General features: G+C 37.6%; 2 protein-coding genes across 19 annotated transcripts in view; both read left to right on the top strand.

The window, feature by feature from the left end:
- Positions 1–27,924, top strand: part of MIA2 (MIA SH3 domain ER export factor 2) — a 117,000-nt gene that overhangs the window by 81,596 nt on the left and 7,480 nt on the right. For 10 of the 18 annotated variants that reach the window (XM_031668151.1, XM_031668148.1, XM_031668155.1 and 7 more), the window contains 3 exons: positions 993–1,075; positions 2,697–2,825; positions 8,181–8,339. In XM_031668151.1, coding sequence (XP_031524011.1) covers positions 993–1,075; positions 2,697–2,825; positions 8,181–8,339 — 371 coding nt within the window. The remainder of the gene's footprint in view (positions 1–992; positions 1,076–2,696; positions 2,826–8,180; positions 8,340–27,924) is intronic. The other 8 variants (XM_031668154.1, XM_031668162.1, XM_031668163.1 and 5 more) reach the window with 2 other exon arrangements.
- On the top strand, positions 18,084–19,285 carry LOC116275734 (proteasome subunit alpha type-3-like). Its single transcript, XM_031668165.1, has 2 exons — positions 18,084–18,700; positions 18,949–19,285. The coding sequence occupies exons 1-2, from the start codon at positions 18,139–18,141 to the stop codon at positions 19,176–19,178; spliced, it is 792 nt and encodes a 263-aa protein (XP_031524025.1). The 5' UTR covers positions 18,084–18,138; the 3' UTR covers positions 19,179–19,285.

The raw sequence follows: 27,924 nt of genomic DNA, 5'->3' as shown, positions 1-27,924 counted from the left end.
TTCTGCTATTATAGCTAAAATTTTTTTTTAAACCAGTGTAGATGGATGGAGGTAAAAATGGATGGAAAGCGAAAGGATGAATCTCTCTGACTTAGTAATGCCGAGAATTTCAGCCTCTTTTAATGGATAAATAGATAGGATAATATTCACTAATTTCTGTCATTTCCTGGTTTTGTAGTATTGGCTGACATTGTTTTTCAATAATAAAATGAAACGTAGAATAAAAGTCTACAATATAGAATAGCAGGGAAGAGTAAGTGCTTTTCTATGAAGATTATAACAGTCTTCCTAGAATGTTATAATTTCTTGTCACAATATACTGTTAACATTATCCAATATTAGTTTTTAGTCCTCTTGCTTGTCTTTTCTAGTCTCAGAAATTAAAATCAAATTATTAAATGTTTTATATCTCATGATTAAGAACTAGAAACAAGATTCTTTTAAAATGTCACATTTGTAGGATAAAACGTTTATGAGTAAGATAGTAGGACAAATTATTGGAATTTCCAGTGTTATAACTGGAATCATGAGTGTCACATTACAATGGAAAGCATACATGACTTAAAGCCAGGAACTCTATGTCTTAATCCTGGCACTTTCATTGTGAATAAATCATTTAAACTCCTAGCCTTAGTTTCCTTAGTTGTAAAGTGATAGACTTGAACTGGTTGACCTTGGAGGACTCTTGCATTTCAAAGATTTGGATTCTGTGATATGGTACTCATGGTAGTCTAGTTTTGAAGAAGAAATAAAACAATTGTAAGGCTCCATAAAACATCACTATCCCTAGGGCAGCAAGAAACTGGTTACCCTAGTTAATAAGCAGTGGGAAATAAAAGTGTTTTGGTCAGAATAATAAATTTTAGAGGATCTGTTTGTTCTGTGTAGATATTAAGATAGTGAAGAGTAGTTTGTACTTGGTAGAGGCATTTTTTTTCTTGTGGTGCTTCTCTTGGATGAGTAACTTAGAGATGTTTGTTCTTTATTTGCAGATTAACTGAAACAGAGTTTAAATTTGAACTTTTAGAAAAAGATCCTTATGCACTTGATGTTCCAAATACAGCATTTGGCAGAGGTAGTCTTTTTTTTTTACCCCTCATTTAAAATACATATTTTTATATATATATATATATATATTGCACATATAGTTTCTATTAGTGTAAGTTAACACTGTTATTTATATAAATATTTTAGATTTTAGAACCAAGGTTCTAGTCTGAGCTTTCTCATAGACTCACAAGTTTCTAGGTTTTGTTTCCTGTGCAATAATGAAAATTATTGTTGCTTTTATTTCTCAGTGGGATTTTGTGAGATGATATATATTTAGTGCCTTGAGCTTGAAAAGCCAGGTGCTTGGCACATAGTAAGGTACTCATTAACAATTTTCTAGGAGATTGAATGAATAAGGAGTGCTTAGTTGGAATAGCATTGTGACTGTTTATATATTAACTATACTTGGAATTTGCTTGTTTGATAATTAAAAAATAGTTTTTAATTATTTAAAAGTATTAATTTAAAATGTGGGAAAAACTCAATCTGAGTTTTTATTGCTTCAATTACCTTCAAGGGAGGACCAATTTTTTTTGTAAGATATATTTAATATTTCTGTCCATTGTTGAGTTAGGGTCTGCAATGATCTCAGACTATCGCAAACAGTTTAAATTTTTTCATAATAATTTTGGTTGAATTGGAATGAAGCTTCTAAGGTAGTGAAAAATAAATATATATATATGTAGAATTCCATTTTAATAACCTTGGAAAGTTATAAAAATCACTTTTGAGAGTAAAATTTCATTAAAATAAAAGTCTATTTCTACATTTAAAAAATATTAGATTATTACGAATTTCAGGTAGTAAAGTTTGGATTGGGGTGAAGTACACAGAAGAATTTTTTTTTTGTCTGAATCCAACACAGAAGTTTCAAGGAGGGTAAATAATGCTTTGATCTTTTCTTGTAGCTGGTTTGAATATGATACCAGCTACACTCATGTTTTACATTTAACATGTTTTAGAAATGTTATTTTGGTGGTTTTTGTTTGTATTTTGTTTTTGATTTTTGACTTTGGAAACAAAACCATTATTTGAGAGTGGTGAAGTTTGTAAAGTGGTAGGTGTCTTGGCTGTATAGATTATAGATAAAGTGATTTATTTGATAATTAGTATTTGTAAACTGACTGGTAATGAATCAAAAGTAAATTGTAATCTTGTTTCAAAGTATTTTATGCATTTTTCTCCTCTTTGTAATCTGAGCATTATTTAAACAATTTGTGGCCCAATACAGCCTACCTGGCCCTGATTTAAACTGAGTACTTCTGTGTTGCAAGTCTCACTAGCTAAAATGTGCGGATGCATACTGCCAGTAAAAACAACCCCCAAAAGATCTAACTTTATGCTCCTGTAACTCTAAAATATATCTCCAATATCCCTTCTTAATATAAGTGATTATTTAAGTGTATTAATTCCCAATGAGTTGATGTTTTTATTGGTTAAAGTGTCTGGTAGACAAATATTGAAAACACCAGGGTCTGTATTTAATTCTGTGCTATATTAGCAAAATCAAAGGATACATTCAGGACATAGATCAAACTTAAATTGGCAATAGGATGACCTAATGGTAATTGTTGAAATGGGATTCTAACTCTGTAGTGTAGCTAAGTGAAACTATGAATTTAAATATGCTGTTTTAATTATTCCAGAGCATTCCCCATATGGTCCCTCACCATTGGGTCGGCCTTCATCTGAAACGAGAGCTTTTCTCTCTCCTCCAACTTTGTTGGAGGGTCCACTCAGACTCTCACCTTTGCTTCCAGGGGGAGGAGGAAGAGGTATATTGTTTAAACATGTTTATTACTCTAGATTTCTTCCTTACTTTATATTTTCATTTCAACTTACCTTAAAAATGATCTGTAAAATAAACATTTGGAAAATACAGGCATTCCTTGCACTTATTGTAAATAACTTTTATTTGGAAAAGGATCTCTATGATATCTAATTTTGATGTATTTTTCTCTTAGAAACAGTGCTATATTAGATAACGTTTTGATCAAGGACTTGATATGTATCTTTTTAAACCATATTTTTGACTTCTTAAAAACTATATATTACATGATGTAATATAAAATTTTATAAGACCACATGAAATAAAATAACAGTATAACCTAGCATAAAATTATATATGTGTATGTATATATATGTAATTTTTTTTTTTTTTTGAGACAGTTTTCGCTCTTGTTGCTCAGGCTGGAGTGCAGTGGCGCGATCTCAGCTCACTGCAACCTCCGCCTCCCAGGTTCAAATGATTCTTCTGCCTCAGCCTCCCAAGTAGCTGGGATTACAGACACATGCCACCATTCCTGGCTAATTTTTTTTGTATTTTTAGTAGAAATGGGTTTTGCCATGTTGGCTGGCCAGGCTGGTCTCGAACTCCTGACCTTAGGTGATCCACCCGTCTCAGCCTCCCAAAGTGCTGGGATTACAGGTGTGAATCACCATAAAATTGTGTTTTGATGAAACATTAGAATTTTGTTGGGAACCTTTACTGTGGTCTACATCATTTGTTAATACACTGGGGGCCGGGCATGGTGGCTCATGCCTGTAATCCCAGTATTTTGGGAGCCAAAGGGGACAGATCATGAGGTCAAGAGATCAAGACCATCCTGGCCAACATGGTGAAACCCTGTCTCTACTAAAAATACAGAAATAAGCTGGGTGTGGTGGTGGGCGCCTATAGTCCCAGCTACTCACGAGGCTGAAGCAGGAGAATTGCTTGAACCGAGAAGGCAGAGGTTGTAGTGACTCAAGATAGTACCACTGCACTCCAGCCTGGCAATAAAGCGAGACTCCATCTCAAAAAAAGAAAAAAAAAAAAAAACGTTGGGAAACCAAGCCACAATTGTCTGCTGTCACCCACTTGTATGTTGTTGAGAATTTCTGTAGGTACCTCAGGCCTAATCATTAGCTATTCTACATTTATCTCATCAACATCACCCTGGTGTTACAAAAGGCCCTATTACCTTTGAAAACTCCTGTGTACCTGGAGTTTTCCTTTTTTGATCTCTCACCATACTTTCTTTGTCAAGTTGCTTTAAAGTTTTCCCTTAATTTGTGTCGAAATTCAAAGATATAGAGCCCTATTTATTTCAAAATCAGAAGTCTTACATTTTCAGTTCCAAGTATGTGTTTTATAAGAGTTAATGGCATTCTTCACCAGTGAAACATTCCCACCCTTTGTATCAGTGATTTTACCAGATTGAATTTGAGATAAGAACATAAATTAATCTAAACAAAAACACCAAATTAAATACAACAAATCAAAATTTGTATACTCAGATGGATATTGCTCATCTAAATAGTATCTCAGGAAGTCTGTGTACTTGTTAGTTGAAGCTGCCATTATTCCAAATATTTTTGGAACTTTTCCTTTGGAATTGCCTTCAAATAATATGAGAAAATCAACTTTCTACTCTATGTTCATGAGATATTCTCCCTTTGCCCGTATCCTGTTTGTATCCTCTTTCTCCACCCTCATTGTGCTTCACTTAGAACTGTTCCTGTCCACCTCCCAGTCCCCCTGGTAGATTGGGCCACAGCCTGGGGTCCCTACAGAGCCTTTGCTTGTGTTGATTTTGAACTGGAAGCTCCTAGGGAAAGGGACTGCCCTATAGACTGATACTTAGTGCCTTAGGGAGGCTTTGCATTGAGCACTTCAGGAAAGGGACTGATTTTGAGATTGACATGTCTGCTGCAAGCTTAGGACTTAGTTATCTAAGTCCACTCCCACCTCTCCATTTTTTACCTTGACTTACATTAAGAAATGTATTTTATATCATATCATATTGTACACCAACATAAATATGATCGAAATGTAATTGAAACCAGCTACATGAAATAGTACTTACCATTACAGTTTTGATGCTTTCTATTCAGTTTTATCCCATTTCATTAATTTAATCTTAATTAGCATTATTTTTTAAACTTCACACATCACAAATGAGTAAGAGCTAACAGTCTGAAAAAACAGTGCCCTAGAAATAAGGGTATAATTGGCTAAACTGCAAATATGAATCACTGGAAATTGAATTACATAAGTCAAGGATTGCTTGTAGTCAGTTGAATATATGGAATGATTAAAATTTACATTTGATTTCTCCTCTTTCCTCTTCTATTTAATTTAAACATACAGTGTGTTTAGATTATCTGCAAGGGTGTTTTACTATTTGTTTAAAAAGCTACAGAAGTTCTAGGTAAGTTGTCATCGGGTCTTACAGAGTTGATTTGAACTAAAACTTTCTATGATCCACCAAAGGAGGATGGAGAGTACCTGTTGTTTTCCTTACTTTTATTATCTTTTTAATTTGAAGTTTGGATGAGTGGTATATTTGAATAATATTGAGTACGAGTAAAACAATTTCTTCTTAGAGTAAATTGTGTGTAACTTGGTTTGAATAGAAAACTTTAACCATTAGCATTTTTAGGTTTGTAATTTTCACTGGGTAATCAGTTGGTCTGTAACTTTGGTCTTCTGGAAGTAAGCAATCAGGAGGGAAAGCCTTTGAATGTCTCCTTTAAATCTCTGTGCTTCATTCCAGATGAACTCAGCCTAACTGACAGCTTGCGCATTTTCTGCTTTCCCAGCCTTCTTCTTCTAATGAGCTAATTATTAGGATGAAGAAGCGAGAAGGAAAGATTTGGGGAATTTGATAGAACGTATACTCATAAGGCAAAATGATAGTTTACCTCCTGGTGTAAAAGCCAGTTGATCTGATTCTACTAAAGGGAGTAGACGGAAAATTTGTTTTAAAGATTACTATATATTAAACTTGACTGCTTATGCTGATTTGTACTAGTTACCAAGAAGAGTTAAAATTAATTTTGGTTTGTTCTCTTAAAGGAGGTACTGAAATAGAGTATGCATTTTTGTTAGACTTCTTTTTTTATTTTTTATTTTTTTGAGATAGAGTCTCACTGTGTTGCCCAGGCTGGAGTACAGTGGCACGATCTCGGTTCACTGCAACCGCTTTCTCTCAGGTTCAAGTGATTCTTGTTCCTCAGCTTCGTGAATAACTGGGATTACAAGCATGTGCCACTATACCCAGCTAATTTTTGTATTTTCAGTAGAGATGGGGTTTCACCATGTTGGCCAGGCTGGTTTCGAACTCCTCACCTCAGGTGATCCACCCACTTCAGCCTCCCAGTGTGCTAGGATTACAGGCATGAGCTGTTGCACCTGGCTATTTTAGTTAGGCTTCTATTGAAAAAAAATTGTCCGCTGGGTGCAGTGGCTTACACCTATAATCCTAGTACTTTGGGAGGTCAAGGTGATGGGATTGTTTGAGCCCAGGAGTTCGAGACCAGCCTGGGCAACACGGCAAAACCCTGTATCCGCAAAAAATACAACAATTAGCAAAGTGTGGTGGCGCATGCCTGTTGTCCCAGCTACTTGTAAGGCTGAGGTGGGAGAATTGCTTGAGCTCAGTAGGCGGAGGTTGCAGTGAGCTGAGAATCGCATCACTGCACTCCAGTCTAGGCAACAGAGTGAGACCCCGTCTCAAAAAAAAATTTTTTTTTAAGCTATTCCTTGAGAATAATAAGCTTTTGTTTCCTGGACAATATAATTTTGAGAAGACCCCCCCTTTTCCCCCTCAATGACACATAAATGAGGTATTAATATATTTTATTGAATGTTAAATTTTTTTTTTTTTTAAGTTTTTGAGACGGAGTCTCGCTCTGTTGTCCAGACTGGAGTACAGTGGCGCGATCTTGGCTAACTGCAAGCTCTGCCTCCCGGGTTGACGCCATTCTCCTGCCTCAGCCTCCCAAGTAACTGGGATTACAGGTGCCTGCCACCATGCCCGGCTAATTTTTTGTATTTTTTGTAGAGATGGAGTTTCACCATGTTAGCTAGGATGATCTCAATCTCCTGACCTTGTGATCCGCCCGCCTCCATCTCCCAAAGTGCTGGGATTACAGGCATGAACCACCACCCCCGGCCAAAATTTTTTATTTGTCTTTTCCATTTTAACTGAATATGGGTTTTGTTTTTTGTTTTTTTGAAATGGGTTCTCACTCTGTCACCCAGGCTGGAGTGCAGTGGCACGATCTTGGCTCACTGCAACCTCCTCCTCCTGAGTTCAAGCCATTCTCCTGCCTCAGCCTCCCTCATAGCTGGGATTACAGCACCTGCCACCATGCCTGGCTAATTTTTGTACTTTTAGTAGAGACAGGATTTCACCACGTTGGCCAGGCTGGGCTCGAATTTCTGATCTCATGTGATCCACCCTCCTTGGCCTCCCAAAGTGCTGGGATTACAGGTGTGAGCCACTGCACCCCGCCCTGAATGTGGGTTTTTAATTAAGGTACTATCTTTTCTGTAGTCATTAAGAAGGGAACTTTAAAATTACCACCCTTTATAAATGTAAACATACCAGATTTTCTTATCCAAAATGGATGTTAGCTCATTCAAAGTGATTATTTCAACAGTGCTGTTGTTTTTGAAACTATTATTTTAGACTTGTCTTCAGAACTTATGAATTCTCCTTTTGAATGTGAATTTGATATTTAGAAATTACTAAAAGCCATTTAATGCCAATTTATCTATTGTACATAATGGTTTAAATCAGGCTACTTAAAATAATTTTTGGGCAGAAGTATTTATCTTTTTTATCTTCTCATTGACTCCTAACACTATTCAGTGAATTTGGACAGAAGTAGAGAGTCATGTTTTAACTTTGAGATGCAGTTTTTTACATGGCTCTTAAGTTAATCTGAGTGCATTTCCAAAAGAGTTTTTCTGAAAAATACTTTAAATAGTAGCAAAATTACTAAAATAGATATAGAACTGCTAAGATGACTGTTTTAAAGGAATCATGCTCATTTGGACTATGACATACTAGTTTAAGCAACAAAATCATTTATATTTTTATTTAATCATTTATTTTTATATTTATTTTAAATATTTTATATTTTATTTATTTTATATTTTTTATTTAATAATTTCTTATAATTACTTTATAATTATCCTGTTACATCTGGCATAGGAATCATAGCAATTTACTTTCTATACCCTTATTTTTCAGACTTCGTATTTATAACTTATGATTTAACCACTGATTTTATGTGTAAAACAAGCATATAAGACTTTTTAAGATGAAACAGATTTGTATGTTTTTTTCTTTAATTAGGCTCAAGAGGCCCAGGGAATCCTCTGGACCATCAGATTACCAATGAAAGAGGAGAATCAAGCTGTGATAGGCTAACCGATCCTCACAGGGCCCCCTCTGACACTGGGTCTCTGTCACCTCCATGGGAACAGGACCGTAGAATGATGTTTCCTCCACCAGGTATGTAAAGACAATAGTTATTATTTCTCTTTGAAAGGCAGCTGGGATGTGGAATACACAGGAATGGAAGAAGAGAGGAGTATATGTTTGTTTTCTCTTAAGAAAAATCATCATACATTTTTGAAAACAACAATGATAAGTAATCCAAACAGAATGATTGGAGGTAATTGTCCATATTATAGAAAGCTGTTTTCTCCCTCAATGGAATGTTTTTATTGTTTTTGTTGCTTATAGAGGTAATAATGCATGTTTACTTTAGAAAATCCAAACAACACAGAAATGTATAAAGAAGTGAAAAATCCCTTTTGTCATCTTAGTGTGTCCTTCCCAGAATTTAGTTGTAGGTATATATCTTTCAGATATTTTTTTGGGTATGCATTTATACACATAGCTATTCAAATTCTTTTAATCACTCTATGCAGTTGTACCATTCACTCTCTTTTGTAATTGTCTTTTTTCACTGACCATTTTATCTTACCAAAATAAATATATTTACCAGAAGAGTGACAGCAGAATATCTTGAAATAAGATAATAACTGCTGTTCTAATAGCTGCATCATCTACATTAGGTATTTCTCCTAATGCTATCCCTCTGCTGGCCCCCCACCCCCACACAGGCCCCGGTGTGTGATGTTCCTCTCCCTGTGCCCATATGTTCTCATTATTCAACTCCCACTTATGAGTGAGAACGTGTGGTGTTTGGTTTTCTGTTCCTGTATTAGTTTGCTGGGAATCATGGTTTCCAGCTTCATCCACGTCCCTGCAAAGGACATGAACTCATTCTTTTTTATGTCTGCATAGTATTCCATGGTGTGTATGTGCCACATTGTCTTTATCCAGTTTAACATTGATGGGCATTTGGGTTGGTTCCAAGTCTTTACTATCGTGAGCAGTGCTGTAGTAAACATATGTGTGCATGTGTCTTTATAGTAGAATGATTTATAATCCTTTGGGTATATACCCAGTAATGGGATTGCTGGGTCAAATGGTATTTCTAGTTCTAGATCCTTGAGGAATCACTGCACTGTCTTCCACAATGGTTGAACTAACTTACACTCCCACCAACAGTGTAAAGTGTTCGTATTTCTCCACATCCTCTCCAGCATCTGTTGTTTCCTGACTTTTTAATGATTGCCATTCTAACTGGCGTGAGGTGGTATCTCATTGTGGTTTTGATTTGCATTTCTGTAATGACCAGTGATGATGAGCTTTTTTTCATATTTTGGTGGCTGCATAAATGTCTTCTTTTGAAAGTGTCTGTTGGCATATCCTTCGCCCACATCCTTCACCTACTTTTTGATGGGGTTGTTTGCTTTTTTTCTTGTAAATTTGTTTAAGTTGCTTGTAGATTGTGGATATTAGCCCTTTGTCAGATGGATAGATTGCAGAAATTTTCTCCCTTTCTGTAGATTGCCTGTTCACTCTGATAGTTTCTTTTGCAGTGCAGAAGCTCTTTAATTATATCTCATATGTCAATTTTGGCTTTTGTTGCCATTGCTTTTGTTGTTTTAGTCATGAAGTCTTTACCTATGCCTATGTCCTGAATGGTATTACCTAGGTTTTCTTGTAGGGTTTTTATGGTTTTAGTTCTTACGTTTAAATCCTTAATCCATCTTGAGCTGATTTTTGTATAAGGTGTAGGGAAAGGGTCCAGTTTCAGTTCTTTGCATCTGGCTAGCCACTTTTCCCAACACAATTTATTAAATAGGGAATCCTTTCCCCATTGGTTGTTTTTGTCAGGTTTGTCAAAGATCAGATGCTTGTAGATGTGTGGTGTTATTTCTGAGGCCTCTGTTCTGTTCCATTGGTCTGTGTATCTGGTTTGATACCAGTACCATGCTGTTTTGATTACTGTAGCCTTGTAGTATAGATTGAAGTCAGGTAGCATGATGCCTCCAGCTTAGTTCTTTTTGCTTTGGATTGTCTTGGCTATATGAGCTATTTTTGGTTCCATATGAAATTTAAGGTAGTTTTTTCTAATTCTGTGAAGAAAGTCAGTTGTGGCTTGATGGGAATAGCATTGAATCTGTAAATTAATTAGGGTAATATGGCCACTTTCGCGATATTTATTCTTCCTATCCATGAGCATGGAATGTTTCTTCTTCTTTTGTTTGTGTCTTCTCTTATTTCCTTGAGCAGTGGTTTGTAGTTCACCTTGAAGAGGTCCTTCACATCCCTTGTAAGTTGTATTCCTAGGTATTTTATTCTCTTTGTAGTACTGTATCGAATGGAAGTTTGGTCATGATTTGGTTCTCTGTTATTGGTGTATAGGAATGCCTGTGATTTTTGCATATTAATTTTGTGTCCTGAGACTTTGCTGAAGTTGTTTATTAGCTTAAGGAGTGTTTGGGCTGAGTTTCTAAATACACAATCATGTCATCTGCAAACAGAGACAACTTGACTTCTTCTCTTCCTATTTGAATATCCTTTGTTTATTTCTCTTGCCTAATTGCCCTGGCCAGAACTTCCAATACGATGTTGAATAGGAGTGGTGAGAGGAGACATCCTTGTCTTGTGCTGGTTTTCAAAGGGAATGCTTCCAGCTTTTGCCCATTCAGTATGATACTGCCTATGAGTTTGTCATAAATAGCTCTTACTATTTTGATATATGTTCCATCACTACCTAGTTTATTGAGTTTTTTTTTTAGCGTGAAGGGATGTTGGATTTTATCGAAGGCCTTTTCTGCATCTATTGAGATAATCTTGTGGTTTTTGTCATTGGTTCTGTTTATGTGATGGATTACGTTTATTGATTTGCATATGTTGAACCAGCCTTGCATCCTAGGGATGAAGCTGACTTTATGGTGGTGGATAAGCTTTTTAATGTGCTGTTTGATTTGGTTTGCCAGTATTTTATTGAGGATTTTTACATCAATGTTCATCAGAGGTATTGGCCTGAAATTTTCTTTTTTTGTTTTGTCTCTGCCAGGTTTTGGTATCAGGATGATGCTGACCTCATAAAATGAGTTAGGGAGGAGTCCCTCTTTTTCTCTTGTTTGGAATAGTTTCAGAAGAAATGGTACCAGCTCCTCTTTGTACTTCTGGTAGAATTCAACTGTGAATTCATCTGGTCTTGGTCTTTTTTTGGTTGGTAGGCTATTAATTACTACCTCAATTTCAGAACTTGTTATCGATCTATTCAGAAATTCGACTTCTTCCTGGTTTAGTCTTGGGAGGGTGTATGTGTCCAGAAATTTATCCATTTCTTCTAGGTTTTCTAGTTTGTTCACATAGAGTTGTTTATAGTATTCTCTGATGGTAGTTTGTATTTCTGTGGGATCACTTTATGATTTTTTATTGTGTTTATTTGATTCTTCTCTCTTTTCTTCTTTATTAGTCTGGCTAGTGGTCTATTTTGTTAATCTTTTCGGAACACCAGCTCCTGGACTCATGGATTTTTTGAAGGGTTTTTTGTGTCTTTATCTCCTTCAGTTCTGCCCTCATCTTAGTTATTTCTTATCTTCTGCTAGCTTTTGAATTTCTTTGCTCTTACTTCTGTAGTTCTTTTAATTGTGATGTTAGGGTGTTGATTTTAGATCTTTCCCGCTTTCTCCTGTAGGCATTTTAGTGTTATAAATTTCCCTCTAAACACTGCTTTAGCTGTGTCCCAGAGATTCTGGTATGTTGTGACTTTGTTCTTGTTGGTTTCAAATAACTTATTTATTTCTGTCTTAATTTTATTATTTACCTAGTAGTCATTCAGGAGCAGGTTGCTCAGTTTCCATGTAGTTGTGTGGTTTTGAGTGCGTTTCTTTCTTTTTTTTTTTTTTTGAGACGGAGTCTTGCTCTGTTGCCCTGGCTGGAGTGCAGTGGCCGGATCTCAGCTCACTGCAAGCTCCGCCTCCCAGGTTTTCGCCATTCTCCTGCCTCAGCCTCCCGTATAGCTGGGACTACAGGCGCCCGCCACCTCGCCCAGCTAGTTTTTTGTATTTTTTAGTAGAGACGGGGTTTCACCGTGTTAGCCAGGATGGTCTCGATCTCCTGACCTCGTGATCCGCCTGTCTCGGCCTCCCAGAGTGCTGGGATTACAGGCTTGAGCCACCGCGCCCGGCCTTTTGAGTGAGTTTCTTAATCCTCAGTTCCAATTTGATTGCACTGTGGTCTGAGAGACTGTTTGTTATGATTTCTGTCCTTTTGCATTTGCTGAGGAGTGTTTTACTTCCAATTATGTGGTCAATTTTAGAATAAGTGCTATGTGGCACTGAGAAAAATGTATATTCTGTTGATTTGAGGTGGAGAGTTCTGTAGATGTCTATTAGGTCTGCTTGGTCCAGAGCTGAATTCAAGTCCTGAATATTGTTGTTAATTTTATGTCTCGTTGATCTAACATTAACAGTGGGGTGTCAGTCTCTCACTATTATTGTGTGGGAGTCTAAATCTCTCTGTAGGTCTCTTAAGAACTTGCTTTATGAATCTGGGTGCTCCTGTATTGGGTATATATATATTTAGTATAGTTAGCTCTTCGTGTGGCATTTATCCCTTTACCATTATGTAATGCCCTTCTTTGTCCTTTTTGATCTTTGTTGGTTTGAAGTCTGTTTTATCAGAGACTAGGATTGCAACCCCTGCTTTTTTTTTTGCTTTCCATTTGCTTGGTAAATCTTTCTCCATCCCTTTGTTTTGAGCATATGCGTGTCTGTGCACGAGATGGGTCTCCTGAATACAGTACACCCATGGGTCTTGACTCTTTATCCAATTTGCCAGTCTGTGTCTTTTAATTAATTAAAGATTAATATTGTTATGTGTGAATTTGATCCTGTTATTATGATGCTAGCTGGTTATTTTACCCATTAGTTGATGCAGTTTCTTTATCATGTCGATGGTCTTTACATTTTGGTGTGTTTTTGCAGTGGCTGGTACCGGTTTTTCCTTTCCATATTTAGTGCTTCCTTCAGGAGCCCTTGTAAGGCAGGCCTGGTGGTGCCAAAATCTCTCAGCACTTGCTTGTCTGTAAAGGATTTTATTTCTCCTTCACTTATGAAGCTTAGTTTGGCTGGATATGAAATTCTGGGTTGAAAATTCTTTAAGAATGTTGAATATTGGTCCCCACTCTGTTCTGGCTTGTAGGGTTTCTGCAGAGAGATCTGCTATTAGTCTGATGGACTTCCCTTTGTGGGTAACCCGACCTTTCTCTCTGGCTGCCCTTAACGTTTTTTCCTTCATTTCAATGTTGGTGAATCTGACAATTATGTATCCTGGGGTTGTTCTTCTCAAAGAGTGTCTTTGAGGTGTTCTCTGTATTTCCTGAATTTGAATGTTGGCCTATCTTGCTAGGTTGGGGAAGTCCTCCTGGATAATATCCTGAAGAGAGTTTTCCAACTTGGTTCCATTCTCCCTATCACTTTCAGGTACACCAATCAAACCTAGGTTTGGTCTTTTCACATAGTCCCATATTTCTTGGAGGCTTTGTTCATTCCATTTTATTCTTTTTTTCTAATCTTGTCTTCATGCTTTATTTTAGTAAGTTGGTGTTCGATCTCTGATCCTTTCCTCTGATTGATCAATTTGACTATATTGATACTTGTGTATGCTTCATGAAGTTCTTGTGGTGTGTTTTTCAGCTGCATCAGGTCATTTATGTTCTTCTCTAAATTGGTTATTCTAGTTTGCAATTCCTCTAACCTTTTATCAATGTTCTTAGCTTCCTTGCATTGGGTTAGAATATGCTCCTTTAGCTTGGAGGAGTTTATTACTCACCTTCTGAAGCATACTTCTGTCAGTTTGTCAGACTCTTTGTCTGTCCAGTGTTGTTCCCTTGCTGGCGAGGAGTTGTGATCCTTTGGAGGACAAGACGCATCTTGGTTTTTGGAATTTTTAGCCTTTTTGCCTGGTTTTTCCTCATCTTCATGGATTTATTTACCATTTGTCTTTGCTGTTGGTGACCTTCGGATGGAGTTTTTGCATGATCAATCATGGCACAGTCCCTCACACTTCCCTTGGCTAGGGGAGGAAATTCCCTGAACCCTCGCACTTCCCGGGTGAAGCAACGCCAACCCTGCTTCTGCTTGCCTTCCGTGGGCTGCACCCACTGTCTAACCAGTCCCAGTGAGATGAACCAGGTACCTCAGTTGGAAATGCAGATATCACCCGCCTTCTGCGTTGGTCTCACTGGGAACTGCAGACCGGAGCTGTTCCTATTTGGCCATCTTGCCTGGGAATCAACAATTTCTTTTGATCTATCTTCAGGTTTACTGACTCTTTCCTTTGTCATTTCCATTCTGCTATTAAGCCTGTCTAGTAAAAGTTTTACTTTAGATGTATTTTTCAGGTCTAAAATTACCATTTGATTCCTTTTTTATAACTTGATTTCTCTGCTGAGTTTTTAGTCTTATTATTCATTATAAGCATTTTTTTTAAACCACTGAGTATATTAGTTTTATAATAACTGCTTTAAAGTCATTGTATGGTAATTCTAACATCAGGGTCATCTTGAGGCTGGCCTCTAGTGATAATATTTTCCCTTAAGGATGGGTCACATTCTCTTTCTTGATGAGTTTGTATTGGATACTAGACACTGTGGCAATTCTAGATTCTATTCTATTCCTCTAAGAGTGTTATTGATCTTAATGTAGAAGACCATTAACTTGGATGGGCTCAGACTGCAGCCTTTTCCCTTCTGTGGTGGGGAACAACTCAAGTATTGGTTCAGTTCTTTTTGCTTTAGCTGAAAACTGCTTAAATTTGCCATACATATGTGTTGCTCAGGAATCAGCCATAGACTAGGGCAGAGATTGTACCCAGAATATTGGGCTGTACCTTTCCAGCTTTCTCGTTTCTAGGATATCCCAATCCTATTGCCTCGGGCTTGGGCTCTGTGCACTTGTTCTTCAGGCAAGAAAGTTTTTTCGAGTTTTGACTGCTGTGTGCTGCAACTCACTGTGGTCTTCCATCAGGCTAAAACATAAAAATGGAAAACTCACCCCATACCTAGTTGTTATTCCTTTCTTCTTCCAAGCTCTCTCTTCTTTTCTAAGTCTTCCTGCTTTTGTTCATGCCCAAGGGCTTCAGGCAGTTATTTTTTTGCATATCGTCTGGAATTTGTAGTTATGTGTAGGAGAGTCAGTCTGAGTTTACCATACTAGAAATGGAACCTGGTCTCCAACTTTTCATTAATTTTTCAGCTTCTTAATTGATACCTTCATCAAAGAGATATGTGTCCATTCTACAGAGTATCTCCAAATAATGAACCTGATCCCTTTGGTTTGACAGAGGGCCAACCTGTGTCAACTGTAATCTCAATGTCATAGACGAGTAATTCTACAGACACAGTAAAGGAATTTTCTGTATTGTTCCAAAATTTATGATGAGTGAGAACGGCTAAATGACTCCTGAGGCTCTAGCATGAATTAGAATAACGCTGATAAATGTATTTCTCAGTTAGCTTCATTCCTACCTAAAGTTACAAAAATATTCTGTGTTTGCTCTTGGTACATTGGTACATGCTATTTAAATAGTCACTGAACAGGATGGGTGTGGTGGTTCACGCCTGTAATCCCAGCACTTTGGGAGGCTGAGGCAGGTGCATCACCTGAGGCCAGGAGTTTGAGACCAGCCTGGCTAACATGGCAAAACCCTGTTTCTATGAAAAATACAAAAATTAGCTGGGATGGTGGCAGGCGCCTGTAATCCCAGCTACTCGTGAGGCTTGAGGCAGGAGAATTGCTTGAACCTGGCCTGACGACAGAGAGAGAGACTCTGTCTCAAAAAAAAAAAAAGTCACTGAACAGATTTCAGGGTTCTTTTCTTTTATGTTGTGTTTCAGTTAACAAAATGATAATGAATGAGGGGACTTAGGCCTTTTTTTTTTTTTTTTTGAGATGGAGTTTCGCCTTTGTCGCCCAGGCTGAGGTGCAGTGGTGCTGTCTCGGCTCACTGCAACCTCCGCCTCCTGGGTTCAAGCGATTCTCCTGCCTCAAGCCTCACGAGTAGCCGGGATTACAGGGCATGCACCACCATGCTTGGCTAAGTTTTGTGTTTTTAGTAGAGACAGGGTTTCACCATGTTGGCCAGGCTTGTCTCGAACTCCTGATCTCAGGTGATCCACCTGACTCGGCCTCCCAAAGTGCTGGGATTACAGGTGTGAGCCACCATGCCCGGCCTAGGCTTTTTAAATCTTATCATTGCTATTACTTTTTTGTGTAACTTTGAGCAGTAAATTTTACCTGTCATGGTTTTCTCTCTCTCAAAATAATGGTCTCCTGGCTGGGTGCAGTGGCTCATGCCTGTAATCCTAGCACTTTGGGAGGATGAGGCAGGAGGATTGCTTAAGGCCAGGAGTTCTAGAGCAAGCTGGCCAAAATAGTGAGATTCTGTCCCCACAAAAAAACAAACAGAATAGTGACTTCTGTAAAACAGAGATGGTGATGTTCTAAAGTAATCTGCCTCTCTTTTATGTATGGTTGACTTATTGGGACTCATGAAGAGTCTTTCTCACTAATAATTGTCTTTAAGATTTTTCTTCAATTTTAAAATATTTTAGTTTAAAATACTTAATGTTAAAAAATAATATGACAACTAAAATAACTAAGTTTCTGAAGAATATGGATTCTGCATTTGAGATTATCTGTCATTTAGTCTGTTAGGCATAATTTATAAAATGTATACATTTTCTTAACATGTTACTACCTGGAAGAAGTGTTTTAGATTTCCATTGACTTAGCGTGGAAGTCAATCTTAGCATCTTAGCATGCTAAGATGAGTTAGCAGAAATTATTTTAAATAGTTCCATAATTACAAGGTATAATTTATCTTTGCACCATTAAATACTTTGAAAAAGGAGAAAACTTTACTTAGCTTATGTAGTCAGAAAAAACTGCTCTAACTTACCTTTTTTCTCATGTGCTCTATTCCAGACATTCTTTTAAAAAATATTTTAATAATGTTAACTTTTATTTGAGATTCACAAGGTACATGTGCAGGTTTGTTACATGGGTATGTTGTGTGATATTGAGGTTTGGGGCGTGTCTGAATTCATCACCCAGAAAGTGAGCACAGTACCCACAGTTTTTGAGCCCTTGCCTCCCTCTCTCTCCTCGCTCTGCTCTGGTAGTCCCCAGTGTCTCTTTTATATCCTTGTGTACCCAGTGTTTAGCTACCACTTATAAGTAAGAATGGGTTAGTTTTATGTTTCTGCATTAATTCACTTAGGATAATGGCCTCCAGCTGCATCCATGTTGTTGCAAAGGACATGATTTTATTCTTTCTTATGGCTGCGTAGTATTCTATGGTGTATATGTACTGCATTTTCTTTATCCAGTCCGCCGTTGGTGGGTATCTGGGTTAATTTCATGTCTTTGCTATTGTTAATAGTGTTATGATAAACATATGAGTGCTTGTGCTTTTTTGTAGAACGACTTAGTTTCTTTTGGATATTACCCAGTAATGGGATTGCTGGGTCAAATGGTAGTCCTGTTTTAAGTTCTTTGAGAAATCTTCAAACTGATTTCCACAGTGGCCTAACTAATGATTTACATTCCCACCAACAGTGTATAAGCATTCCCTTTTCTCTACAACCGTGCCAACATCTGTTATTTTGACTTTTTAATAGTAGCCATTCTCACTAGTGTGAGGTGGAATCTCACTGTGGTTTTGATCCAAACATTCTTATTACTTAAAGGTTTTATTAGCAGGTATACACCTAGTTTCTTCAAGTAATCAACATTTTATTCTCATTATTTTCAGTAGCAGACTCAATCTTATAAACTAATAAGGATTTTAAAACGTTTAAGTTTTCTTTTAAAACTCTGTGGTATATAAATGGTTATTAGGAATCCTTACGCGTCCCGTTGGGTTTAGCACGATGAGCTCAATCGGCACCGGGTATGACCTGTCAGCCTCTACATTCTCTCCTGACGGAAGAGTTTTTCAAGTTGAATATGCTATGAAGGCTGTGGAGAATAGTAGTACAGCTATTGGAATCAGATGCAAAGATGGTGTTGTCTTTGGGGTAGAAAAATTAGTCCTTTCTAAACTTTATGAAGAAGGTTCCAACAAACGACTTTTTAATGTTGATCGGCATGTTGGAATGGCAGTAGCAGGTTTGTTGGCAGATGCTCGTTCTTTAGCAGACATAGCAAGAGAAGAAGCTTCCAACTTTAGATCTAACTTTGGCTACAACATTCCACTAAAACATCTTGCAGACAGAGTGGCCATGTATGTGCATGCATATACACTCTACAGTGCTGTTAGACCTTTTGGCTGCAGTTTCATGTTAGGGTCTTACAGTGTGAATGACGGTGCGCAACTCTACATGATTGACCCATCAGGTGTTTCATACGGTTATTGGGGCTGTGCCATTGGCAAAGCCAGGCAAGCTGCAAAGACGGAAATAGAGAAGCTTCAGATGAAAGAAATGACCTGCCGTAATCCCAGCACTTTGGGAGGCCGAGACGGGTGGATCACGAGGTCAGGAGATCGAGACCATCCTGGCTAACACGGTGAAACCCCGTCTCTACTAAAAAATACAAAAAAAAAACTAGCCGGGCGAGGTGGCGGGCGCCTGTAGTCCCAGCTACTCGGGAGGCTGAGGCAGGAGAATGGCGTGAACCCGGGAGGCGGAGCTTGCAGTGAGCTGAGATCCGGCCACTGTACTCCAGCCTGGGCGGCAGAGAGACACTCCATCACAAAAAAAAAAAAAAAAAAAAAAAAGAAGTTGCAAAAATAATTTACATAGTACATGATGAAGTTAAGGATAAAGCTTTTGAACTAGAACTCAGCTGGGTTGGTGAATTAACTAATGGAAGACATGAAATTGTTCCAAAAGATATAAGGGAAGAAGCAGAGAAATACGCTAAGGAATCTCTGAAGGAAGAAGATGAATCAGATGTTGATAATATGTAACATTTACTCCAGCATCTATTGTATTTTAAATTTCTACTCCAGTCCAATGTAACTATTTAGCCCTGGATTATACATACTGTCCAATTTTCATTAAATTTTTGTCTTATTAAAAACAAACAAAACAAAACAAAACAAAAATATAAATGGTTATTAAAGGTTAGTACACAAATTTGGCTACCTTATTAGGATAGAGCTAATTCTGCTGAAGCATAATATATGTACAAAATTTTATACAGTGTTGAACAGTCTACAATGTATCTGTTCATCTAACATTCTTATATGTGCTTTTAGTTAGTTTGCATGTTTAGAACAAGACTGGCTTAGGTGAAAAGGCATTTGGACTGGAGATCAAGAAATTTGCTTTCTGGTTTTCACTCCTTTATATTTTAGTGTGATTTAAAAAATTTATTAAAAAATTTTTTAGAGACAGGATCTCACTTTGTCACCCAGCTGTAGTGCTGTGGCGTGATTATAGCTCACTGTAGCCTTGAACTCCTGGACTCAAGCAATCCTCCACTCTCAGCCTCCCAAGTAACTGGGACTGTAGGCCATGCCACAATGCCTGGGTAATGTTTATTTTATTTTAAATTGTTTTTGGAGACAAGGTTCCTCTGTGTTACCCAGGCTGGTCTCAAACTCTTGTCCTCAAGCAGTCCTCCCTCTTCAGCCTCCTGAATAGCGGGGGATTACAGGCACGACCCTTTGTGCCTGGCTTTTAGTGTGATTTTTAAAACATGTTTCATTTATTTGGACCTTATATGTTATATAGTGACATAACTATATACAGTCTATAAGAAACTCATTCAAATATAATAGTATAAGTAGGTGGAAAGTAAAAGGATAGAAAAGATACACCATGCAAACATTAATCGAAAGAAAATGAGGTCAAGAAGATATAGCAAATGTTAAATGTCTATATGCCATCAGCAGCTACAAAGTATGGGAAACAAAAAGTGATAGCACTGAAAGGAACAAAGACAAATCCAGTTATAATTGGAGATTTCAACATCCCTTTCTCAGCAAGTAACGGAACAACCGAAGAGAAAATTCAGCAAGTATGTAGAAGAACTGAACAGTGTCCTCAACCAATAAGACCTAATTGACACTTACAGTAGAACAAGTTACCCAACAGCTGCAGAATACACATGCTTTTCAAGTAGCAGTGGAACATTTTACAAGATAGATTGTATCCTGGGCCATAAAACAAACCTCAACACATTTAAAAGAAGTGAAATAATATAGAGTATGTTCTTTGATCACAATGGAATCAAACTATAAATAATGAACTATTGAAATGTGCAACAATTTGGATGTATCTCAATGGTTGAGTGAAGAAAACCAGTCTCAAAAGTTTACATACTGTATTATTGCATGTATATAACATTCTCTTTTTTGAGATGGAGTCTCACTGTGTCGCCCAGGCTGGAGTGCTGTAGTGTGATCTCGGCTCACTGCAACCTCTGCCTCCCGGGTTCAAACTGTTCTCCTGCCTCAGCCTCCCAAGTAGCTGGGACTTCAGGCACATGCCACCACGCCCGGCTAGGCTAATTTTTTTATTTTTAGTAGAGACAGGTTTCGCCATGTTAGCCAGACTGGTCTCGAACTTCTGACCTCAAGTGACCCACCCACCTTGGCCTCCCAAAGTGCTGGGATTACAGGCGTAAGCCACTGTGCCCGGCCATATATAACATTCTTGAAATGACAGTATAGAAATGGAAAACAGATTGGTGGATGCAAGAGTTTGAGATAGTAGTGGGGAGGGGAGTAGGTATGACTATAAAGGGGTGGCATGAAGGAGGTGTTTTTGGTGGTACAATAATTCTGTATCTTGAGAGTGGTAGTGATTACATAAATCTACACATGCAGTAAAATGTCAGAACTGTACACATGAGTTGTACCAGTGTCAATTTTCTGGCTGTTACAATACACTATAATTATGAAAAATGTAAACATCGTGTAAAGGGTATGCAGGACCTCTCTGTAGTATTTTTGCATCTTTCTGTGAATCTCTAAAAAAGTAAAAATCTCTTATTGTATATCATACACATACAGGAAAGTGCAAGTATTAAGCATATAATGTGATTTTTTCCCACAATTTGAGCACAGTGATATAACTAGCACTCAGATAAAGGGATAGTTTTCAGTTTGGTTTTTCATAAGTTTAATTAGAAGTCTTATTCATAATTTTAGCAGAGAAAGTGTTCTTGAATAATATAAGTAAGTTGGTAATATTCACATAGTAATCAGAATTAAAATTTTAACACAAATATGTCCTGGGAATAACCAGTTCATTATAAATTCCTTATAAATACTAATCTGCAACAAACATTTATCAATGTGACTTACCTTGCTCAGCACTTCAGTCGATAAGAAAAAATGCAAAAGTGTTTTCATATGTAGAATGAGAATATTATAGATCAAAGAGACCTGGTAAGAAAGTAGTTTAGATTGTTCACATAATTCTTTTGCCAGGGTTAACTGTAACAAAGGTGATTCTCATAAAAACTTTCAAGTTGTTACGTGTTGGCTTGTTTTGTTTTCACTTTTGAAAATGAAAGTGAGGTATCATAATTTATTAAGTAGATAACGTCACTCTCCTGTACATCAGCCGTCCCTAACCTTTTTGGCACCAGGGACTGGTTTCATGGAATCCAGTTTTTCCATGGAGGTTGCGGGGAGGGGGATGGTTTTGGGATGAAAGTGTTCACTTCAGATCATCAGGAGTTAGTTAGATTCTCATAAGGAATGCACAGGCTAGATCCCTCACATGCATAGTTCACAGTAGGGTTTGTGCTCCTATGAGAATAGAATGCCTCAGCTGAGCAGGTGGAGCTCAGGTAGTAATGCTTGTTTGCCCTACTCACCTCCTGCTGCGCAAACAGCCAGCAGCCCACGGAAAGGCACCGGCCCACAGCCTAGGGGTTAGGGACCCCCGCTGTAGATGACGACATACATACATACATGCATTTATTTATTTATTTCCCTGTCTTATGGTGCTGATTAATGACTACTTCTAACTGTAGCTCAGGTTGGGATATATAGTTTGAAAATTGTTGGCATATATTTAGATAGAAAGATACAGTGGGTTAGCTTTCCCAAGGAGAAGGAGTTAAAATGTTAACTCTGTATTTTTAGTTCTAAATATATTTTTAGAATCTATGTGCTATAGTTTGTTTCATTTTTACAAGAATTTCTACTGAACATCTTATTCAAGATGTTGGGACAAAAAAAGAATAAATTATTAAAAATGTATAGTTATGTATTTCAATGATGAGTTAATATAATGAAATGAATGTAATACTGAAACAGATCTTTTTCTACAACAGCTCTGTCCAATAGAACTTTCTGCAATAATAGAAATATTTTATATCTATACTGTCCGGTACAGTAGCCACTAGGCACATGTGGCTAGTGAATTCTTAAAATGTGTCTAGTACAACTTGAGAAACAGAATTTTACATATTATTGAATTTTAATTGTCAGTTAAAATTTATTTTCTTTTCTTTATTATTTTGTTTTGTTTTGAGACAGAATCTCACTGTCATCCAGGCTGCAGTGCAGTGGCAAACACAGCTTACTATAGCCTCAACCTCCTGGACTCAAGTGACCCTCCTGCTTTAGCCTCCCAAGTAGCTGGGACTATAGGCATGCACAACTAATGCCTAATTTTTAAATTTTCTGTAGAGACAGGGCCTCGCTATGTTGCCCAGGCAGTTTCAAAATCCTTGGCTCAAGCAGTCCTCCCACCTTGGCCTTCCAAAGTGCTGGGATTACAGGCATGAGCCACCATGCCCTCCTCCATACCTTTTTCAGCTTTATTATTCCTAGTTTTGATTGTTTAAAAGAACAAGGAGTGTGTATGTGGTTTCTCCTTATTTTTGTCGGTGCTTATCTTTTACTGATTTGGATAATATATTTTATGTAAGCATAGCAAAGAGACTAAGCAACTATACCTTGGTGGTGTAATCATGAGTTAAGTGTGGTCTGTAGCCTGGCATGTTTAAAAATATTTTTCTTAAAGAGCTGAGCAAATAAGAGACATATGGTGTACAGCTAAATTGATGAGAACAGTTTTGACTTTTTCCTTGGCAAACAAGGCTGCGAAGCAGATCAAAATACCTTGCATAGCTTTGAATGCACAGGCATAGATTTTTACTTCACTGGCTCTGATTCATAGACATTTATGCTGACCATTGTCCTACATTTATGCTGACCATTGTCCTACATTCTGAATAGTTTTTTCAGACAAGACTCATTTGGTAGAATTATAGTTTGTCTTAATTAAGGCTCATTTTGATCTTCCTGATGAAAACTTGTGGTCTTCACAAACTTAATAAGGTGTTCTAAAGTCTTGGTATATATGCTTTTATGCTCTCAGAGGATGATATTTACTTAAAGTTGTTCCCAAATTTTAGGCTACCACTTTTTTGGGAATATATATATCTTAATCACTTATGTCTTATATAATGATCCTTTATACATTCTCATGGTTATTTGGTTGATAAATTGCCACTGTATATGTTTTTATAAACATTAAAAATCTGTGTTTAATTTGTCAGTCTTCCTGAAGAGACTAGGTTGAGGAGAGATTAAGGTCTAGGGACAAATGTGGACAACTTTTTGGAAAATTTTGCTTTGAATGAAAAAGAGATGGTAGCTGGAGGGAGAGGGTTTTGGTTTTTAAAGATGGATAATATTGGCTGGACATGGTGGCTTACGCTTGTAATCCCAGCACTTTGGGAGGCTGAGGCGGGTGGATCACCTGAGGTCAGAAGTTCAAGACCAGCCTGGCCAACATGGTGAAACTCCGTCTCTACTAAAAATACAGAAATTAGCTGGGTGTGGTGGCATGCGTCTGTAGTCCCAGCTGCTTGGAAGGCTGAGGCAGGAGAATTGCTTGAACCTGGGAGGCAGAGGTTGCAGTGAGCCGAGACCACACCATTGCACTCCAGCCTGGGCAACAGAGTGAGACTCTTTCTCAAAAAAAAAAAAAAAATATGAAAGATGAATAATATAATATTTATTTGCTGATGGGAATAATTCAGGCTAGAAGGAGAAATTAATGATGTTTGGGAGAGGGTCTGGTTATAAAAGTGAAACCCTGGAATATTAAGTACAAAAGATACTATCCAGAGTGTAATTGCGGAAATTGTGGTAGCTGGGTCACTTTATCCATTCTAAAAAGAAGGAAGGCAGAGCAAGTGAGCACAGATGTAGCGATTGGGTGGAGGGTGAGTGGAGGTGTCCAATTGTTTCAATTTTCTTGATGTGGCAAGATCATCAGCTGAAGCAGGTGGTAGAGGAGAGGCTTGTGAGATTTGAAGAGAAAAAGGTATGGAGTAGCTATTTAGGAGAGTGGAAGAATTCGATCATTAGTAAAGTGTAGTATGATTATAGGGCATTGTTGAGCATCAGTTTGAAATTTATGGTCATAAATTTGAAAAGCAGTCAATACTATATTTTTAATATAGTTTATAATCATAACAACAAGCTTAATTTATCAGATATTTATAAAGCTATATGTAAAATTATTTGTGTCAGACTAAATGCCTTTTAATCATTCTAACACTCTTAAGAGTATTATTCTGTTATTCCCATTTTACAGATGAAGAAATACAAGCACAGAAAGGTTGGGTAACTTGGTGAACATCACAAATTGAGATATTATAGCACAATCCTGGATATCACCCTTGAGAATTTACATATTAATATTTGCTTCAGATGTATATGTATTTGTGTGCGTAAATGTGTAAATAAAACATAAAAAGAAAAAGCACACTATATAAATGAATTGAACACTATTACATTTCCTTTCCTGGGCATATTACCTTCCTTTCCTAGAAGCAGCTATTCATGAGTTTAGTGTGTGTAAACTTTCAGTTCTAATAATGATTTTTAAAAAATTAAAGTTCTCAAAGACAAAAACCACATGATTATCTCAATAGATGCAGAAAAGACCTTTGACAAAATTCAACAGCCCTTCATGCTAAAAACTCTCAATAAATTCGGTATTGATGGAACGTATCTCAAAATAATAAGAGCTATTTATAACAAACCCACAGCCACTATCATACTGAATGGGCAAAAACTGGAAGCGTTCCCTTTGAAAAGTGGCACAAGACAGGGATGCCCTCTTTCACCACTCCTATTCAACATAGTGTTGGAAGTTCTGGCTAGGGCAATCAGGCAAGAGAAAGAAATAAAGGGTATTCAGTTAGGAAAAGAGGAAGTCAAATTGTCCCTGTTTGCAGATGACATGATTATATATTTAGAAAACCCCATTGTCTCAGCCCAAAATCTCCTTAAGCTGATAAGCAACTTCAGCAAAGTCTCAGGTTACAAAATCAGTGTGCAAAAATCACAAGCATTCTTATACGCCAGTAACAGACAAACAGAGAGCCAAATCATGAATGAACTCCCATTCACAATAGCTTCAAAGAGAATAAAATACCTAGGTATCCAACTTACAAGGGATATAAAGGACCTCTTCAAGGAGAACTACAAACCACTGCTCAGTGAAATAAAAGGGTTCACAAACAAATGGAAGAACATACCATGCTCATGGATAGGAAGAATCAGTATTGTGAAAATGTCCATACTGCCCAAGATAATTTATAGATTCAATGCCATCCCCATTAAGCTACCAATGACTTTCTTCACAGAATTGGGAAAAACTACTTTACAGTTCATATGGAACCAAAAAAGACCCTGCATTGCCAAGACAATCCTAAGCCAAAAGAACAAAGCTAGAGGCATCACGCTCCCTGACTTCAAACTATACTACAAGGCTACAGTAACCAAAACAACATGGTACTGGTACCAAAACAGAGAGAGAGACCAGTGGAACAGAACAGAGTCCTCAGAAATAACACCACACATCTACAACCGTCTGATCTTTGACAAACCTGAGAAAAACAAGAAATGGGGAAAGGATTCCCTATTTAATAAACGGTGCTGAGAAAATCGGCTAGCCATAAGTAGAAAGCTGAAACTGGATCCTTTCCTTACTCCTGATACAAAAATTAATTCAAGATGGATTAGAGACTTAAATGTTAGACCTAAAACTATAAAAACCCTAGAAGAAAACCTAGGTAATACCATTCAGGACATAGGCATGGGCAAGGACTTCATGTCTAAAACACCAAACGCAATGGCAACAAAAGCCAAACTTGACAAATGGGATCTAATTAAACTAAAGAGCTTCTGCACAGCAAAAGAAACTACCATCAGAGTGAACAGGCAACCTACAGAATGGGAGAAAATTTTTGCAATCTACTCATCTGACAAAGGGCTAATATCCAGAACCTATAAAGAACTCAATCACATTTACAAGAAAAATACAACTCCATCAAAAAGTGGGCGAAGGATATGAACAGACACTTCTCAAAAGAAGACATTCATACAGCCTGCAGACATGAAAAAATGCTCATCGTCACTCGCCGTCAGAGAAATGCAGATCAAAACCACAATGAGATACCATCTCACACCAGTTAGAAAGGCAATCATTAAAAAATTGGAAACAACAGGTGCTGGAGAGGATGTGGAGAAATAGGAACACTTTTACACTGTTGGTGGGACTGTAAACTAGTTCAACCATTGTGGAAAACAGTGTGGCGATTACTCAAGGATCTAGAACTAGAAATATCATTTGACCCAGCCATCCCATTACTGAAGATATACCCTAAGGATTATAAGTCATGCTGCTATAAAGACACATGCACACGTATGTTTATTGTGGCACTATTCACAATAGCAAAGACTTGGAATCAACCCACATGTCCATCAGTGACAGACTGGATTAAGAAAATGTGGCACATATACACCATGGAATACTATGTAGCCATAAAAAAAGGATGAGTTTGTGTCCTTTGTAGGGACATGGATGCAGCTGGAAACCATCATTCTCAGCAAACTCTCGCAAGAACAGAAAACCAAATACGGCATGTTCTCACTCATAGGTGGGAATTGAACAATGAGATCACTTGGACACAGGAAGGGGAGCATTACACACCGGGTCCTATTGTGGGAAGAGGGGAGTGAGGAGGGATAGCATTAGGAGATATACCTAATGTAAATGACGAGTTAATGGGTGCAGCACACCAACATGGCACAAGTATACATATGTAACAAACCTGCACGTTGTGCACATGTACCCTAGAACTTAAAGTATAATAATAATAATTAAAAAATTATTAAAGTTCTGTTTTATCAACTTTCCTTACCAGCCTTACATACTTGAATTCTTTCCATGTTAATATATAGAGAGTTTATTACCTTAATTGTGGTATGGTATTTCAGTATATAAGAAACCACAATATATTTATCCAGTTCCTGTTGGTGACCATTTAGAGTGTCTCCAATATTTCTCCATTACTAACAATGCTGCAGCTAACACGCTTTTTGTACATATGTTCTTTCAAGATTAGTCCAGGAAATGGAATTACTAGGTAATAGGATATGCACATTTTTGGTTTTATTTTTAATTTTTTTTGTGGGGGGTAGGGTGTTCCTTTGTCGCCCAGGCTGGGGTGCAGTGGCGTGATCTTGGCTCACTGCAATCTCCACCTCCTGGGTTCAAGCGATTCTTGTGTTTCAGCCTCCCGAGTGGCTGGGATCATAGGCCTGTGCCATCACTCTTGGCTCATTTTTTTGTGTTTTTAGTAGAGATGGGATTTCACCATGTTGGCCAGGCCGGTCTCAAACTCTTGGCCTCAAGCAGTCCACCTGCCTTGGCCTCCCAAAGTGC

The sequence above is a fragment of the Papio anubis genome, chromosome 7 (assembly GCF_008728515.1).
Source record: "Papio anubis isolate 15944 chromosome 7, Panubis1.0, whole genome shotgun sequence".
Lineage (NCBI taxonomy): Eukaryota > Metazoa > Chordata > Mammalia > Primates > Cercopithecidae > Papio > Papio anubis.
Note: the sequence above shows the minus strand (reverse complement) of the source record. Positions and strands in the feature narration are given on the sequence as shown.